This window comes from Littorina saxatilis, linkage group LG2 (genome assembly GCF_037325665.1).
Source record: "Littorina saxatilis isolate snail1 linkage group LG2, US_GU_Lsax_2.0, whole genome shotgun sequence".
Lineage (NCBI taxonomy): Eukaryota > Metazoa > Mollusca > Gastropoda > Littorinimorpha > Littorinidae > Littorina > Littorina saxatilis.
Genome location: NC_090246.1, coordinates 58,410,756 through 58,429,912, shown reverse-complemented (window position 1 = coordinate 58,429,912; position 19,157 = coordinate 58,410,756). Strand labels below are relative to the sequence as shown.

The window sequence follows — 19,157 nt, the reverse complement described above, 5'->3', positions numbered from 1 at the left end:
TGATTCACACACCACTTAGTGAGTGAATTATTCTCGAATGTCAAATATCGTACTGCACATTATTATCTGTTGCATGAAGAGGGGACTTTCAGTCGGCAAAATGTATATATATGTAGGATGTCTTGCGTAAGAACCAGTGTCAACATTCCCTTCTGAAATCGTGATTCAGGAGATGCATGTTTGCCCAAGTCTTTCTTTAATGTTTGGAATGGTTGGAGATTGTCATGATGACAGCTTTTGTTTGGCAATCATGAGCTTCGTCTACTATGCATACATGTTATTGCCTCTCATCCTTTTCAGACTGTCTGTCTCTGTGGATTATATGTGTGTTAGTCAGTCGTCGTGTTAATCGCAAGAAAATATCACCACTTTTGTTTTCTAATCGCACGTGTCGGTCTCGGCAGCAGGGATACCACTTCTAAGATAGTGAAAATAATCCCTGGTTAAAAGCCAGTCATTCAATCGCGAAAACCTTGTACTCCCATCACCAGACGCTGCTGGGCATCACCGCCCCATCGGACGCCAAGATGGCGTCAGGAAGCAGCGACATCGAGCGGCCCCTGTCGTCAGGCATACAGACGTGGCAGGACAAGAAGGACGAGTGGCCGCTCAAACAGGCTCTGCCCAAGAAGACCGCTAAACTACAGGTAACTGCTTTCACATCACTCTTTAGTGTGCTTATTGGTTTTGATTAATTAACAAGAAAGTGGTATTTTTTCCCAAAAAAGTTTGATAATGGTAGGTATTTTAGACACATTTTTAGACCATCTGACTCGCAGTTTGTAGTATACATTGTCTAAGACCAAAGGTCAACCTTTACCACAACGGGATGTGTGTGTGTGTGTGTGTGTGTGTGTGTGTGTGGGGAGGGGGGGTGTTATCATGATCGATTTATTAACAAGGCTTAGAATTCCAACGTTTGGTGTAAAACGTGCGTTTTGTGCCTCTACATTGTTAACTTGGTTACAGGCGTCCGGAGAAGCAGAGTACGTGAACGACATCCCCAAGTACAAGCAGGAGCTGTGTGGAGCGCTGGTGCTGACCAGTGTGGCCAGTGCCACCATTGAGTCCATTGACCCAGCTCCTGCCCTGGTCAGTTAAAAAAAACCACTCTGGGATTGTGGTACACCCTGCCCAAATGTGTTCTTTGCTGCCTCATAAAGTCTGCTGTTGGCAAGGGTTAACTCTCGAGATGGGAGCTTTCTCTTGTCGTTTTGATGAATTCAAGGCTCGCTTGGCCACACTGAATTAATTTCCGGTTTAAGTGACACATACCAGAAAGCCAGATCATATGTGGCAGAATACGCAAGGTGATTTCTGTTGGAAAGGGTGAGTGCTGTGGATGAAGAAGAGAATCATTTAAAAATGAATGACTGGAACATGTCAATAGAAAAATGTATCGTTAGCGCGTTGATCGAAATTAAATGTACAACGAATAGTGTCTCCTGCTCACCACTGAGACCCGTTGACTGGAAAATAGAAATGTTTTGCTGAACTTATAGCTGACCGACAACTTTCTTTCCCGCAGTGGGGCACTGCGGTTATGAAATTAAAGGCCCCTCCTGTTTTTGGAACCGCAGGAGCTTTCTAGTTCGCTGTTAGGTAGATTTTTGGTTCCTCTTTCCTGTCATGCTCTCTTTTTCTTCATGAATTCTTTTCTTTTTTCTGCCTTCTTGCTCATTCACCTGTATTTTTTTTCCAAAAAATCTCTTCTCTTGCCGCTTGTCTCGCGATTCATGTATAGTTTAATCTGTTAGTGTTTTGATGTAAGTCCAGCAGTAGATAGGTTAAGCCTATTTTAACATACTGGAAACTGGTAATCTTCCAGTAGGTATTAATTTAGTTTTACTAAAGCCTGCTGGGACACAAGTAATGGGTTAGTGCATTTGTAAACAGGAATCGCTTGACAAGTGGCCCCCTTCATCCCCCCTTCCTCGTCCTGATATGGCTCTACGTAGTCGGCTGGACGTTAAGCAACAAATAAACAAACAAACAAACGACAACTTTCTCTTACCCTATGCAGTATATTTAGAGCGATGTCGAACCTCTCAGTCGCAATTCTGGCTCACTTTGTGCGTAAACAAACTACGAGCTGCTGGGATGGTGTAATAATGCACTTCTAGGGTTTGTCCCAGAATATGCTCTTCACAAAACTTATGGTTTTAGTGGATCATCTTTTTTTTTAATTGACTCTTCAACGATGTCATTGTTCGTTTTTCATCAAGGCCATTCCGGGTGTCGAGCAGTACATCACGTGGTCGGATATACCCGAGGGTGGAATCAACAATGCTTACGCCAGATACACCACATGGCCACTACCAGCGGAAGAGGTATGGATATTCATAATTAAACTGTTGTATACATTCAAGAAGAAATGACGATGTATCTAGTCTATGTGAGAGTTGTTTGGCATATTGTGGAGATGTTTTACGACTGGTTTGTCAGGTTGTTATTTTTTAACGATTGAACTTTAGTATACTCTTTCACTGCAATTCATGTTCCTAAGTTGGAAAATGTTTCTACCTTTTCATTTCCCTTTTAGGTAAAATATGAATAGCACATCGGAGGGAAAATGGTGTAACTTTGTGTGCATGCACGTTTGAAGGATTTAACATTGATAAATTACTTTAGGTTTTACGTTTAGCAGGATTCTTTGAATTCCACTGTGCGGGAATGAAAATGGCGCACAAAGCAAGATTTTTCTTTTTGCCCTGTTCTAAATCAAAGTATTCCGCAGTCTCTTCACATATGAATGTGCATTTACCCTTGCAAGCCCGGCCGCATTACAGTGCCCCGCTTAACAAAGAAAGCCTCTTTGGATTCCCAATGTGAATTGAAAATAAAACATGGTGCTGTGATAGACTTGGTGGCGACTAAACACATCAAGGTGAACATTTTGAGGTGGCCTGTCTGATTTGCTGTCATTACGGAAAGCAATATCATTTGTCTATGACTCCAGTTTACGATGAATTGTGTGCAGGTGTTCTGCGAGGGACAAGTGGAGTATGCCGGGCAAGCAGTGGGCATGATTCTTGCAGGTAATATTTCCTCCTATTTACCCCAGTGCCGAGTCAAACGCAGATTGGCTGTTTTCACGTTTCCTAACTTTTGAGTCAAGAACCTAATCCTATTTGACATTCCATTAACATATCAAATAACCAAAGGGAACTTATTATAACAACGCTCTGCCTCATTTCGTTTTAAGATTCCATTAAAATACTAGGGTTAGTCAGTGTCCCAACGCTTATCGCAGATACGTTTAATCGCAAGTGACTATTGGGTTTGTACTGTTATAGGACTGGTTCATTGGTGAAAAGAAAATGCATATTGTTCTTTGTGGAATTATTCTAAACAGTGATGGAAGAGACTATAGTATCCATACGCTTTTACGCGGGTGATTATTGGATTTCAGTACAATTTGTTAGAAATCAGGCTGAACACCGGGCTTGAAAAGGAAATGCACATTTTCTCTGTGCAATTATTTTATACAGTAATGGAAGAGACAATACTAACAAAATATCATATTATAAAGCCTCAAGGACTAATGCAGAAAACGGCACTATGTGCTAAGTTCCGGATACATTCTGCATTACCCTCATGTAAGCGGGAGGAAAACGAAAATAATATTGGTAAAAGCTATCTCTTCAAAGGGATCGACATTTTCAGGCTGTAAAATTGTAGTTTTACGCCCTCACGGCAAGGCCATTAGGAGAATGATGCATTAGGCTGTTCCAAGTAGTGTGAATGACATCAATACTGGCCTGTGTTTGGCAGAGAACCAAGACCTGGCTGACGAAGCGGCCAAGAAGGTGGTGATCAAGTACAAGGACGTGAAGAAGCCCATCCTCACCTTTGAGGACGCCATCGAGGCCAAGAGCACGCACTCTTGCTTCGTCGGGCCTGCTACCATTGGCAATCCGGACGGTGAGCATGGACAAATTGTATTTTTAGTCTGTTCTTGCACAATAGAGGTTTCACTGAGAAGCAATCATCAATGGCGATGTGAGCGGTCATCTTTCTTAACTAATTCTGGACGTCGATCGCCACAAGGCCGAAGAAAATTACGCATATCATGAAGTTAGGGAAATTATGGAGAAAGGTCTGGATAACTTGAATTTAATTTAGACTTATTAAACAGGACATATCAAGTCATAATTGTACATTGATAAGCATTTCCGTTCTTTATATTATTCTAAATATTGCTAAATGTTTCTAATATTTCATTCTTATGTCGCGTGTCCAGAGGCCATTGCACAGTCGGATCATCAAATTGAGGGCGAAGTGAGAATCGGGCAACAGTACCACTTCTACATGGAAACAATTGTAAGTACGCGTCATGACTCTTTCCTTTGGTATTAAAGGTTTGCAAAGACAGCAAATGATTAAATACAGCTGAATATTGAGTAGAATTGATTATACAAGCAGCTTATTGTTGCAGGGTTTGGGAATTATTTCTACATAAGAAATGAAAAAACCCACTTTAATCTTATACTTACTCAACAGAGAAATTACAGGCTTAAGCAAAGCCGTCATTTGACTGCACTCGCTAATAAAGAAATATATATATATTTGCTGTGTTGTAACTATAGACGCTTGGTCTGTGTACCTTTGAAGAAGGCCTGCGAGCTGAAAATTTGGATTTTTAAAAAGATGTGACATTCTGGCTTGGTTTTGGACTTTATATTGTTACATTATCTATATATATATACGACTTGTGTCTGTCTGTGTGTGTGTCTGTGTGTCTGTGTATCTGTGTATTTGTGTATTCGCCATGCACGGCCAAAGTTCTCGATGGATCTGCTTCAAATTTGGTGGGCTTATTCAGAGAGACCCCGGACACAACCTCATCGATGAGATATTTCAACACGTGCTCTCAGCGCGCAGCGCTGAACCGATTTTGGTTCCACCTCAGCTATTTTGGTTCCACCTCAGCTACCCGGGCCCCCATACCGACACACCATAGCCGCTACACCACATCACAACGCCAAAGTTCTCGGTGGATCTTTTTCAAATTTGGACACCGTATTCAGCTACACCCCGGACACAATATCATCGATGAGATATTTCAACACGTGCTCTCAGCGCGCAGCGCTGAACTGATTTTGGTTTTTGTGTTCATTTCACCATTATAAGTATAACTCTTCCTTATCTTCTCCAGTGTTTGGCGTTTATCTCCCTTCCTTCGTGTGGCTTTCCCGTTCAGTTGTAAGTTACTATTACTATTTTTAGAATGTCACTGCGCTGTCCACTGCGCTGTCCACAACGCTGTCCTTGCACCCGTAAGTTGTTCTTACTGTCAAAGTGAAAAGGTCGAATCAATTTATAGCCACGCGAAAAATACACTCTCACCTATCTCTATATATTTATAGATACAGATATGCATATATATATACGGCTTCTCTGTGTGTGTGTGTGTTTGTGTGTGTGTGTGGGCAAAAACCTGTGTATTGTAGAGTTCTGTTTGTGATGTGGTCCAGCGGCTTTTGTCCATCTGTATGTTCTGGCATGTGAGAAGCCACAGCAGATAATATAGGGCTAAGAAATAAGCTCTAAAATTCTCAATCCCGTTTGACAGGACTTCGCCTTCAAAGGTGATTGTGGTGAACCGCCACGCTGTCTGTCTCTGTCTCGCGCCGTTCACCCCAAATTCCCGTTTCTGAGTAACTATTTTTAGAATGTCACTGCGCTGTCCAGAACGCTTCCCTTGCACCCGTAAGTTGTTCTTACTGTCAAAGTGAAAAGGTCGAATCAATTTATAGCCACGCGAAAAATACACTCTCACCTATCTCTATATATTTATAGATATAGATATACATATATATATATACGGCTTCTCTGTGTGTGTGTTTGTGTGTGTGTGTGTGTGTATGCAAAAACCTGTGGATTGTAGAGTTCTGTTTGTGATGGGGTCTAGCGGCTTTTGTCTGTCTGTATGTTCTGGCATTTGAGAAGCCACAACAGATAATATAGGGCTAAGAAATAAGCTCTAAAATTCTCAATCCCGTTTGACAGGACTTCGCCTGCAGAGGTGATTGTGATGAACCGCCACGCTGTCTGTCTCTGTCTCGCGATTCACCCCGGCGAAGCCGGGTATTCCTCTAGTATATATATATATATATATATATATATGTGTGTGTGTGTGTGTGTGTGTGTGTGTGTGAGACAGTGCTCCCTGTGTGTACCTGGGGAGGAAGGAATGGAAGTGTACATCACCACACAAGCGGGTGACGTCATTCAAATCGGAGTCTCCGGTATCCTCAACAAACCCCAGAACTAGTACGTACACCACCTCTTTTTAACAACATACAGGAAGCATCTCAACTTAAAATGCCACATTTTCTGTCAGGGTATCATATTTAAATGTGAGATATCATGCCTTTTGCCTTTTGATGATCATCGTTTGTATCAAAAGTAGTTTGGTATGTGGTATAATTTACAAACAACAAAGTCTTAATGTACAATAACGCAAGAAGCTTAGCTTATAGTATTGTACATGCAAAGCGCTTCTTTCTGAAGTAATGTGTATAGTGCCGAGGGATGATTTCCCTTGTCCTTGTAGAATCACTGTAAACGTCTGTAACAAAGACCATTGACATTTTGTCTTCTGATTACAGTGTGAACGTGCACGTGCCAAGACTGGGAGGGTCGTTTGGAGGCAAGTTCTTTACCTCCAGCCACATCGCTCTGGCAACGGCTGTGGCTTCCTATGCCACCGGCAAGTAAGTAGCCTTTTTGGGTGTACTCTGGCTGTAGATGAACAAAAGATGATGTGTAAAAGATAATGTAGGGATAAACTGTTATTTGCTCACCTATTTATGTATTTGTCTTTTTGTTTATAAAAAAACCGAAGTGCAGGCTAAGAGTATATAGTACCTAGGATTCTCTAATGTGGCAGCTTTGAAATTTTATATGGTAGACTGTTGGGATATTTCTGACGTGTGTCAACGAATGTCAGGTTCTTCAAAAAGACCGGTTTGCACCCACATATCACCAACTGACACGGACCAAAGAAAAGTCATTTAAGAATGAATCGCCAATATACCTTTTTAATCATGCTAGGCTGGACGTAGCATTCTAGCCAATTGTGAAACGATACACTGTTTAGTTGTGTTGCACATTTTGCACAAAGTTTATACCATTGTGGCATGTAAACCGGACTTTTGATGTCTCGCTGTTTTCCTACAGACCCGTACGAACCAGCACCAGCTTGTCTAACACCATGAAAACCGCCGGGAAACGACCACACCTGTTGGCCAAATACAAGGTATTCAAGTTCTGCCAGTTACAGACATTTTTGAAGACAGAACCTTCACATTACAGTGTAGCGTCATGCAGGACAAATATTGCCCCTTTAACACACTGAACACCTCATTCTTTTATTTTCACATTCATCCATTGCATTTTTGAGACATTCAGGTGATAGGGTATTGTACAGTGATGTTTTGTATTGTATTACGCAGTACTGTGTCCCAGACTAGCTCTGACGCTGTTCGAGTATGATTGCCGTGTACAAATTGGACAGTACTGAAAATATGGTTGAAGAACCACTTACTTACTTTTGGGGTCCATTAAATATAGACCGAACACGGAAGAAGATGAAAAGCTACACACAGACTTAGGCTGATTATGATTTTTTAAAGCAAAAAACAAAACAAACCACCTCCCCCCAAAAAATAAAACCCACCTACACAATATAGACACACACACACACACACAACGCGCGCATGCACACACACACACAAACACAAACACACACACACACAAAACACACAACACACACACACAACACACACACACACAAACACAAACACACACACATACAGACAAAACAGGTGCAATATGAGTTATACCATTATTAAATGATGCTTGCACCTCATACACAGGTCTGATTAAGAACAAAGGCGCTCTTTTACTGAACACCAATGTTGAACGTGTGACCGCTACTGTACTGACACTATATTGTTCAGGTGGGCTGTACGAGAGAGGGCAAGATCAACGGAATCATCATGGATGTGTACATGGACAACGGCAAGTCCAACTCCATGCAGTTTGCTGTGGCCGAGTTCACCACACAGATGGACCAGGGTACTGTAACACTTTATCCCATTAATGATTATGCATGTTAAGACTGTTCTTCATTGAACCCGAAGTTGGCTTCGTTAAGTCTTTTCAGTTTTAATAGAAAATTCAGCACCAAAGCTTCGTGTAGCCAGCTTCGTGAAGCAGACTTTGAGAAGTCAACTTCGCCCAATTTATTTGAGGCTTTACGAAAACGCTTTGAAAAATACCTGAGTACGATTCCAGACGGGGCATACATGTGCTGTTGGGAATCTTTCATCATAAACTTGGTACACGACGAAGTACTAAAGATAGAACCTCATTGAACACATTGAAGACAATACATTGTAACAAGTCGCGTAAGGCGAAATTACTACATTCAGTCAAGCTGTCGAACTCAGTCACGGAATGAAACTGAACGCACTGTATTTTTTCACCAAGACAGTACAGCTTCGTCAATCCCCGCGAGAAGGAAATCGCTCACCTCCCACGTGCAAAACGCAGTGAAATTAACACGCCAGAATGGCGCGGTAGTGTATTGTGCTAAGCAGGAAAGCGCGATTTTCTGTATTCTTGTTAACTTTCTGAACTTGTTTTGAATACAACCTATCATATCTATGTTTTTGGAATCAGGAAATGATAAAGAATAAGATGAAATCATTTTTGGATCGATTTCTTAAATTTTAATCGTAAGACTAGTTAATCTATTTTCGTTAATTGTGATCACATTTTAAGAGTAAACATGACATATGTATATATTTTTAGATTCAGAATGTGATGAACCGTCGCGATATAACCCTGAACGGTTGAAAACGACGTTAAACACCAAATAAAGAAAGAAAGAATGTGATGAAGAATACGATGCAATCAATTTTAAATCTGTTTGCGAAAAATCGATTTTAATGACAACTTTAATGAGCAAACTCATTAAATAATTTTTAAGCCTCCAAGCTGAAATACAATACCAAAGTCCGGGCTTCGTCGGATATTACTTGACCAAAATGTCAACCAATTTGGTTGAAAAATGAGAGCGTGACAGTGCCGCCTCAACTTTCACGAAAAGCCGGATATGACGTCATCAAAGATATTTATTAAAAAAAAAATGAAAAAACCGTCTGGAGATACCATACTCAGGATCTCTCATGTCAAGTTTCATGAAGATCGTCCCCCCTCTACGTTAAAACATTTAGTCAAAACTTGACTAAATGTAAAAAACAGACATCGCAGAGGGACATTGCCTTCGCTGTGAAAACAGTTTGTGATGAAAAAGTTCGGCAATGAGCTTGTAAGCCTATACCCCTTATGGCTTCTTGCTTGGTACCTCAGTCAATAGGTGTACCCATAACTTAATCTTGAATAAGAAAGACGCATACGCATTAAATGTCCATGGTTTGATTTAGGTAAACGCTTCTCGTCAAAGTTTAGCCTATAAGATAAACATGACGCAGGCCCTTTGTTCTACCTTTATGAAGGCGCAGATGCTATAGTTCCATCAGAGAAGATCAATAGGTACAATTATTTATAACATCAGTGTAAGTAGTGTACCTGAAATATATTTTCTATCGGTAAATCTAGATTTGTTTCTACAGTGTGACAATTTAAAGACACTTAGTCTTTACACGGGTTTATATGCTTTTATGTTGTGTGATCATAAAATAAGAACAGTAAAGCTAAATTATATTGTTTTGGGAATGGTACCTCTTCCCGTCATGCACGCAGACACACATACACATACACAGACAGACAGACAGACAGACAGACACACGCAGGCACGCACGCAGGCACGCAGGCACATATCTACGAATACTTGCAACAACCCTTGATGAGAATTACAAAATAAATTGATTCGAATTCTGTACTTTGCGCATTTCTGAAAATAACAGTGATGTAGAGTAGCGGTGTTATTCGCCACAGGTTACCATTGCCCCAACTGGAGAATCACCCCCACCATCATCAAGACCAACAAAGCTCCAAGTGCTCCGGTCAGAGGACCAGGTAAGCGTAACATTCACCTGTGTAGCCTTGCTGCAAGTAAATGCAAGGCATATTGTATTTGTAGGAGAAGGTACTGATCTAACAACACTGTTACGAAATATGCGAAAGAGGTTGTGGGGCCATTACGCTCATCTCAGCTACGACTAGTCCAAAAGCGGCGCTGATCTATTCAACTAGCTTTATGTATAAGTCGGAAAAGGTTGTCCTGAGGCATCTCAGTTTCTTTTCTTCTTCTTCCATATTCCTGTTGTTTTAAGACGCTAGGCTTCCTCTTGCTATCTCTCTCTTATTAAAGTTGCAACTCTGTAATAAATCTGGTCTGGGGTAATTACTATTGAGACTTTCGTCATAACCATTTTCTTCGATAGTTTACCTTTTTTTTTGTATCGTTCCGTCTCCTTTGTTTTGTTTCGTTTTGTTTGTATCGCCCTCATTGCATTTGGTTTGAAAATCGGCTATTGTATTATGTCTTACTCTCTATCTGTCTCTGTCTGTCTGTCTGTCTGTCTGTCTGTCCTTTCCCTTCCGCCCTCTCTCCCTTTCTCTCATTCATTCTTCAATACCTGCCACTTTGACGACACTGTCCGTTAATCGTTCATTGTTGTACAAACGGGTTGACTTTTTATCTGGCAGGCACCACACCTTGTTCCGCCATGATTGAGACCATTCTGGAACACGTGGCCAATGCGGTGAAGAAGCACCCCATCCTTGTCAAAGAGATCAACCTGTACGAGAAAGACCAGGTACGCGGACTGTGTTAAGACAAACAACTCAGGTTTTTCAAAATAATGTGATGTGATAAAGACATGAGATGTTACTGTCGCGAAGCATCCGCAAGTGTCGATAATAAGGCATGTGAGACATCCTGCATGATTAAACACGGTTTATCCTACATACCGTTTACGTGAGAGAGACACCCGTGAGATAATAATCGTTCAAATCACACATGTGTATATCATGTGAATGAGGTCATGTCAAGCAAGTCTGGCAGGGACCTGTTTTTCCACTGCTTATGATGCCAAAGTCACCGAGACAAACGTCATTATAGAAAATAATTGCGCTCGCTAGTTACCCTCGATGAATTTGTAGAACTAACACGTCACGCCACACTTTCAGAATGACGTTTCTTTGCTTTGACGTAATAGATTGCACGATGCTTTAGAAGAGATCAGGTTCCAAAACAAGCGTCTTCAATTTAGCTGCCTCGACTGCAAGACATTTTCAGTAAAATACACGTAAGTACAGTATGTAGGATAAACAGAATACTACATGGCTTGCTGTGTCGTACCAGATTTACACTTGTTGCTTTTTCAAATAGTGAACAGCTCGCTTTCGCTCGCAGTTCAATATTTAAAAAAACAACTCGTGTAAATCTGGTACGACACAGCAAGCCGTGCAGTATTCTCTATATATCTCATGCACTGACCAGTGGTCGACACAATGTACGAGTAATCGTGGCTTATTTCATGTGTGGACAGAACGATATTACGGGTCAGCTGCTGGGCATCGCAACATCAGCCAGGAGTTGGACAGACTATGAATAACCACAGTGTGTGTGTCTATGTGTTGACAGGTAGATATTACGTGCCAGGTGTTGAGGTATTGCACCATCAGACAAGTGTGTTACAAACTCTATGAATAACCACAGTGAGACAGGTGTGGCACAGACTATATGAATAACGACAGTGTGTTTCTATGTGTTGACAGAAAGACATTACGGGCCGCGCCAGGTGCTGAGGTATTGCACCTTTGGACATTCGTGTGACCGACTGCATGAATAACCACAGTGTGTGTTTTTATGTGTTGACAGAACGACATTACGGGCCGAATACTGAGGTATTGCACCATGAGACAGGTGTGGGACAGACTGTAAGAAACACCACAGTGTGTGTCTGTGTTGACAGAAAGACATGACGGGCCAGGTGCTGAGGTATTGCACCGTGAGACAGGTGTGGGACAGACTGTAAGAAACACCACAGTGTGTGTCTGTGTTGACAGAAAGACATGACGGGCCAGGTGCTGAGGTATTGCACCATGAGACAGGTGTGGGACAGACTGTAAGAAACACCACAGTGTGTGTCTGTGTTGACAGAAAGACATGACGGGCCAGGTGCTGAGGTATTGCACCATGAGACAGGTGTGGGACAGACTGTAAGAAACACCACAGTGTGTGTCTGTGTTGACAGAAAGACATGACGGGCCAGGTGCTGAGGTATTGCACCGTGAGACAGGTGTGGCACAGACTGTATGAATAACCACAGTGTGTGTCTATGGGTTGACAGAAAGACATCACGGGCCAGGTGCTGAGGTATTGCACCATGAGACAGGTGTGGGACAAACTGAAGACCGAGGCAGAAGTACCCAGACGCATGGATGAGATCGAAGCCTACAACCGGGTATGAAACATAATTTTGCATGAAGACAATTCTGATTGTATGCCTTATTTTTTCTTGTGCTGTTAACGTTACTTATCTTGTTACTCTTTTCTCGTGTCTGTCGTGGTTTTTTTCTTCACACAGACTATTGTATCTTAAACATGCTTACGAAGCGAAAGAGCAAATCAGCACAGAAATATCCTCTAAGTATACACAATGAGGTGGAAAACACCAGCAAGCATTGTTTGCTTTGAATATATTGTCCTGCTCTATTAAGAAAAAAGCGTATCAAGTAGTTTTTTCTTTCGATATACCGTTTTGATCAAGATTTCCACCTTAAGACCACTCTCGTGCACATTCAATACTCCAGGCAAATTGTTTTTCAGCACAACCCTACAATTTGTTTCGCGGACAGGGACAATAAAACCGTAGAATATAAGGCGTCGTAACACTGAGTGCTGAAAGTACAGTTTGATGCTGATGGAGCATACCTACACGTTGATGCCGGTGGATCATTCAGTACAATTTCGTGACGATCAATCGTTGGAGTACAATTTACTGCTGGCGGATGACAGGAGTACACCTTGATGCTGGTAGATCGTAGGAGTAGAAGTTGATTTAAATGGATCAAAGAACTTTTGTTTTCAGTTTATGAGAGCAATGTGGAGAATATTAGACGATTTTGTTACAGGCCAACACGTGGAAGAAGCGCGGCATCACGATGGCGGCGGTGAAGTACGGCATGATGCTGATGGACCACGGCATGCCCCTCCTGCTGTCTGTCTATGCCGGGGATGGCACTGTCACTGTGGTGCAGGGGGGCGTGGAGATGGGACAGGGGCTCTACATGAAGGTATGCCAGCTGTGACGCCTGCTGCTACATGGCATATCTTGGCTTCTGGATGGTCCCTTCCAGAAACAACTTTAATTTAGGTCTACCACAGGAAAGTGAAGAAGGTTCTAAACCACCCAATCTTGTTTAAAAATCTTGATTTACTTTGAAAAGTTTTTTTAAAAAAGGGTGGGGGGCGTCCCGGATTCATGTTCAGTTGACATAAAGACTCTTTATTAGGAATAACTTAAAAAGTTATCTAAGTCGAACATTTGTGACATATCTTCATGTATCATATAAAGAACTTTCATTGAGAGAAAAGCCGCTCAAACCTCTGATATTTGCAGAGTTCAACCGTAATCTCAAGCCATAAAATATGCATTAAATTACATATCTTAACCCGACTCACATATAGCATTAACTTCAGTTTAAGTGCTAAGACGCTGAACTACGCTTCACTCCAAAGGGGAAGTAACCCCCTAAAAAAGAACGGCCTTGACCTATAACCCATGTTAGACAAGAGTCAAGGTCATACCGTCACGTGACAGATCACGCGTGACTCCACCGCCGCCATGTTGTGAAAGCTCACTCCCACTTCAGCCTCCGAGACACTCGGACGCGATTTACACTACGCTACAGGCTTTCAGCCTACTGTCTTCTAGACAGTGTTTCACCCCGTTTACAGGTCCCTGCTTCTCAAGCCAACATTGGTTTCCGGACTTACTTCGTCTCGCAGTAGGTCCTCCCATTCCTCTAGATCTAGAGAAGGAAGATCTGCTCCAACCGCGCACGGGCGTACATCACGAGAATCCACAGGCTCTGCGCCTTCACGGCTGGAGACTGTGAGGAAGTCTTTGCGTCACTCAGGTGCTTCGGACGGTACCCTCGATTTGGTTCAGAAGGCTCACAGACAGTCTACAAGCTCTGTTTACACTTCACACTGGTCTGGTTGGGTGACATGGTGTACAGATAATGGGGTAAACGCTACCTCTCCTCGTTCAATGCAGGTGGCTAATCATTTGTCATGGTTAGCCTCCCAAGGCAGGTCCCCATCATCTCTTAAGGTCAGGAGATCGGCGATTTCTTCCACTTTAAAACAATTGGGTCACACAATTTCTCTTGGTGGAGTTATTGCAAGCGTGTTAAGGGGCGCTGCATTGGATTTTGTCAGGGCAAAGACACCAGTTAATGCTATATGTGAGTCGGGTAAGTATGTTAATCAAATCAAAATTTACTAATTAAATTTTGGATTTGTTAACAGTGTATTGGTTCACTACCATCCCTCTTGGTACATGGTTTGCTCCTTCTCTCAGTATCATGGTAGTGTGGCAAAACTTACACAGCAGCTGTTCGGCAGGTTGCCCAAGCAGTTGCCCACGGACTGGGAATCCCAGTGGACATGGTGAAGGTCCGACCCAACCTGTCCTATGTCGTGCCCAACTCGTCTATCACTGGAGGCAGTACCACCAGCGAAAGAGCTGTTTACGTGAGTGTGCAAGTTATAATGCAATATTATGGTTGTGATAGATAATAAGAATAATGATTTTAAGTATATTGTAAAGTTATCTCAAAATGAGGCACTGACTAAGTTAATATTTAGTATCTAGGTGTCTATCATATTCCTTATTGCCTTATTACTACGTCATCATACTTTGTATTAAAATGTGTATATTAAATTGTAAACAGGCAGGTGGATGCGTTGAAGATGATGTCAATGGAAAATAAATTGTTAATGTTATTGTTGTGAAACGCTTTGTGTGTGTGTGTGTGTGTGTGTGTGTGTGTGTGTGTGTGTGTGTGTGTGTGTGTGTGTGTGTGTATACGTGTGTGTGTGTGTGTGAGTGTGTGTGTATACGTGTGTGTGTGTGAGTGTGTGTGTGTGTGTATACATGTGTGTGTATACATGTGTGTGTGTGTATACATGTGTGTGTGTGTATACTCATGTGTGTGTGTGTGTGTTTGGATGTCTGTGTTTGGATGTCTGTGTGTTTGTTTGTGTGTGTATATTTGTTTGTCTGTGAGTGTGATTTGACACAACGGTCTTACCTGAATTCTGTCACTTCATCCCAGGCTGCGTTGGAAGCGTGCAAGACCCTGCGCGAGAAGATGGATCCCATCAAAGCCAAACTGCCGCCCGATGCTGACTGGCAGACGTTGGTCAAGGCTTCTCTCAAAGCCAAGATTGATCTGGCCGCCAAGTCCACGTCAGTATTACTAATCATTGCCTTGTTTGTCCCCGAAGACGGAGCATGGTTGCCTGAATTGTGGGTTAGAAAACAGTCGTACGCGTACAACTTCACTAGTAAGAAATTCGAGTGCGCATTGGAGTTGTAGCCGATGACCACAGAAGATGAAAACAAAAAAATACAAATAAATCCTAAACTTGACAAAAAACGAAAACAACACGTGAGTTCTTTTTTCCCGAGCCAGTTTTTGTGATTTAAATGCAGGGTTTGTAAGCAACCTCATTTGAGAAATCGCCTCTTTGAAAAATTAAGATCGATTAATTTCACGACACTTATCCTTGGCACAGACGCGTACCATGTGAACTTTAAGAAAATTTTGCCTGTTACAAAAGACCGATGAAAAACAAGATGATTCCTTGATGTCAATGATAACGGTTTTTTGTGCTGATGTTGATTGTACTTTATAGTCTTATTGCTACGTTAGTTTAGTTGCATTTCTGTGTGCGCGCGCGTCTGTGTGTGTGTGTGTGCGTAAATGTTTCTTGTATTGGAATTGGAAATTTAGCGCTTGGAGCTATAATCGGGACTTGTGCTTTTAACAAGTTATTTATAATAGTAATAATAATGATAATAATAATAATAATGATGATGATAATAATATTGCTACTACTACTGCTTATGATGATGGTGATGGTGATGGTGATGGTGATGAGGATGAGGATGATAATGATTATAATTATTATAATTATTCTGATTATGCTTATTATTCGTATTTATCTGTATGTTGTGCAGACCTTTCGCAGAAGGGGCAGCAGGGGCAGCAGCTGGTGATCATCACGCCTACTTCACGTACTGCGCTGCCGTGGCGGAGACGAATCTTGACGTACTCACCGGCGAGTATGGCATCGACCGTGTCGACATCATGTTTGACTGCGGCGAGAGGTGAGTCTTATGAGCAGAATATACCTGCGCAGTTTCAGCGGCACAGACGACGCACTGCATATTATTTATGCTGCGATAGGGATTATGACGAGTACTTGGCCTGTTTACCTTTCATGCAACGTGTAGCGGGCTGAGATAATCTGCAGTGCGTCGTCGGTTCTGCTGAAGTTACATATTATGTGAGCGGAGCCCCTTACAAAGACTATCGAGTGAATATAAATTATAATTTTGAAGATTAAACGTGTTTGACAAGTGACATTTGGGTGATGGTTCGTTTCAAGGATGAAAGGAATATTAAATACATATTTCAGGAAGCTTGAAAAACCGAATCAACTTGAAAGCAAACGTCATTCATAGGATTTCTCAATCGAAAGCTTGACTGAAAGCTTTCTGTTATATCCAGACCACTGAAGGTGCAAGGGTATCACTTACTTTTGATTCAAATGTGTGGCTGCTTGTCGCAATGCGTGTTCTCATGACTTTTCACGAAGATCACTAACTTTGTATGCTAGCTGTACCTAGTTCTATCCGTGAAAGCCACTCGACATTAATAAAGGCATTCTTAAATTTCGTATTTGATGAATGGCAGTGAATGCGGCTTTTATCTTGATTATAGTATGGACAACATGGGCAAATCAAGGGTTAATCGGTGTACGAATTGAAGTTGACAGTGCTAAGCTTCGTGCAGTGACCTCACTTTCTATCTGTGGCAGCTTGAACCCAATGATAGACATCGGTCAGATAGAGGGCGGGTTTGTGTGCGGTCTGGGCTTCAACCTGCTGGAGGACATCGTCTATGACAAGGACACAGGGGCCGTGCTCAACGATGGAACATGGGTCAGTACTCTTAGCTTCATAAGTGATTGATTTTCTTTCTTTTGGGTCTTGTTTAATGGAATTGAAGCGCAAGTTTGTGAGTAAGAGGACACTCATTTAAGTAGTGTTTTATGGTTACTCTTCAGCAAATTTGCCTATGAGAATGTGATTTGTGTGTCTATCATTATGCAATGCGCATAATTCCTGGGAGATTGGTTATAGTTTTCGCCAACTATTTTGTCTCGTTGTCTTATTGCTTCTCTCCCTTTGTTTTCTTTCTGTACTATTGTAGGTTATTTGCCACGCACTTACTTGTCTACAGCTAAGACAAGAATAACTAAATCTACTACGTAGACCTGCAATTTTACCTATTTCTAACGATGCTTTCTGTTCTGCAGGAGTACAAGCCCCCAACTACAAAAGACATCCCCATTGACTGGAGAATCCATCTCCTTCCTGATGCCCCCAATCCTGTGGGAATCAGAAGCTCAAAGGGTCAGTAGTCAATAGCACCACTGTCTAATCGGCTGTATTCTTTTTATTTAGTTATTCCTTTGGCTGGTAAATATGACACCAATTCTTACCACAATACCAACAAGTCACACTTTTGGCCTACAAGATTGGAATTGAACGTACTGGATACTTCCGAAAATCAGTGGTCTCGGTGACTGAAGCAAACTGAACCTATTGTGCAAGACTGTTTTTCTTTATTTTTTCACACATCTTCAATTCAAACACATTATACATAAATCTTTTTTAGGCAGATTCAGGAAACGATAAGGAATCCAATTTTTTCAACAATTTTGAATCTGTTTTTGTCATTTCATTATCAAGCGGAATTTTAATTTACAAATTAGTGAATTATTTTTAAGCTTCCAAACTGAAAGGCAATCCAGAAGTCCAGACCAGGTCAAAAATTGTTTGACGAAACATTCAATGACTTTGAATAAAAAATGTGTCACCACAGTGCCGCCTCAACTTTTTGAACGGGCGGATAGGACGTCATCAAAGGCATCTTACTATATTTTTATTTTGAAAACAACAAAGTGTGGGGATGTTATCTGGAATAATATGTACAGATTCATAAACATCTCGGTCCAGTAGTTTTGTGGGGATTCACACATACTCATGCACGCATGCGCCCTGCGTCTCTATTCCTAGCCTACCGCAAATGAATAATTTTAGTCGAATATTGGCTAAACGCAAACACGTACTAAAGACAACGAAATGTACATAGTACATAGGCCTACTTGGACAAATGGTTCAAATCATTACATGATTGCGTGGTTTTATTTCAGCAACCGGCGAGCCCTCCACCGGTCTGTCGGCCGCCGCCATGTTGTCCCTCAAACGCAGCGTGGAGGAAGCCAGCAAGGATCTCACTGGATCATCCACTTTCGTTCCCGTTGGTGAGTTACAGTGGGAGAGAAATGAAGATTGTGAGACATTAATCTCCCATCACACGTGTTCTTGCTGGTCACCAGCACGGCCACTACAGATACACACATGGTATTAGACAAAATTAGTTACTGTTTTTCTTGGTAGTGAGTCACGCTGATTGCGTACCACCCACTGTTTCTTCCGGGATAAGGATAACCCCACAGTCAGTTGATCAGCAGAAACAACTATTTCAAAAATCACTAAATATAATCAGGAAAGGTAATATGATGGTGTCACTAAACTGAGAAAAAATAAACTCGGGAAACCCGAACGGCCTCCTTCTCCATAGAGGCTATGCATACATGGCATAAAAAAAGGTAAACATCGAATGCAGGGAAAGATACACACAATATTTAAATTTCAGCTAACAAGCAGAAGACCTAGTTCGGCCTCTAACAAAATTTTCTTGTGTTTAAGTTGTAATTTACTGGAGGTTCGATAAAAACTGTTTATCAGTTGTTTGTTTTGACTCACGTACCGTTCTTTAAATTTCATAGAAGCAGGTAGAGAGAT

The 19,157-nt window shown here is 41.7% G+C and overlaps 1 protein-coding gene across 2 annotated transcripts in view; it reads left to right on the top strand.

The window, feature by feature from the left end:
• Positions 1-19,157, top strand: part of LOC138959376 (uncharacterized) — a 51,874-nt gene that overhangs the window by 29,233 nt on the left and 3,484 nt on the right. For both annotated transcript variants that reach the window (XM_070330814.1, XM_070330813.1), the window contains 20 exons: positions 492-647; positions 970-1,092; positions 2,226-2,330; positions 2,981-3,038; positions 3,775-3,924; positions 4,244-4,323; positions 6,167-6,276; positions 6,615-6,719; positions 7,186-7,264; positions 7,968-8,085; positions 9,973-10,053; positions 10,687-10,796; positions 12,336-12,449; positions 13,120-13,281; positions 14,618-14,746; positions 15,331-15,464; positions 16,239-16,388; positions 17,102-17,225; positions 17,603-17,699; positions 18,503-18,613. In XM_070330814.1, coding sequence (XP_070186915.1) covers positions 492-647; positions 970-1,092; positions 2,226-2,330; positions 2,981-3,038; positions 3,775-3,924; positions 4,244-4,323; positions 6,167-6,276; positions 6,615-6,719; positions 7,186-7,264; positions 7,968-8,085; positions 9,973-10,053; positions 10,687-10,796; positions 12,336-12,449; positions 13,120-13,281; positions 14,618-14,746; positions 15,331-15,464; positions 16,239-16,388; positions 17,102-17,225; positions 17,603-17,699; positions 18,503-18,613 — 2,296 coding nt within the window. The remainder of the gene's footprint in view (positions 1-491; positions 648-969; positions 1,093-2,225; positions 2,331-2,980; positions 3,039-3,774; positions 3,925-4,243; positions 4,324-6,166; positions 6,277-6,614; positions 6,720-7,185; positions 7,265-7,967; positions 8,086-9,972; positions 10,054-10,686; positions 10,797-12,335; positions 12,450-13,119; positions 13,282-14,617; positions 14,747-15,330; positions 15,465-16,238; positions 16,389-17,101; positions 17,226-17,602; positions 17,700-18,502; positions 18,614-19,157) is intronic.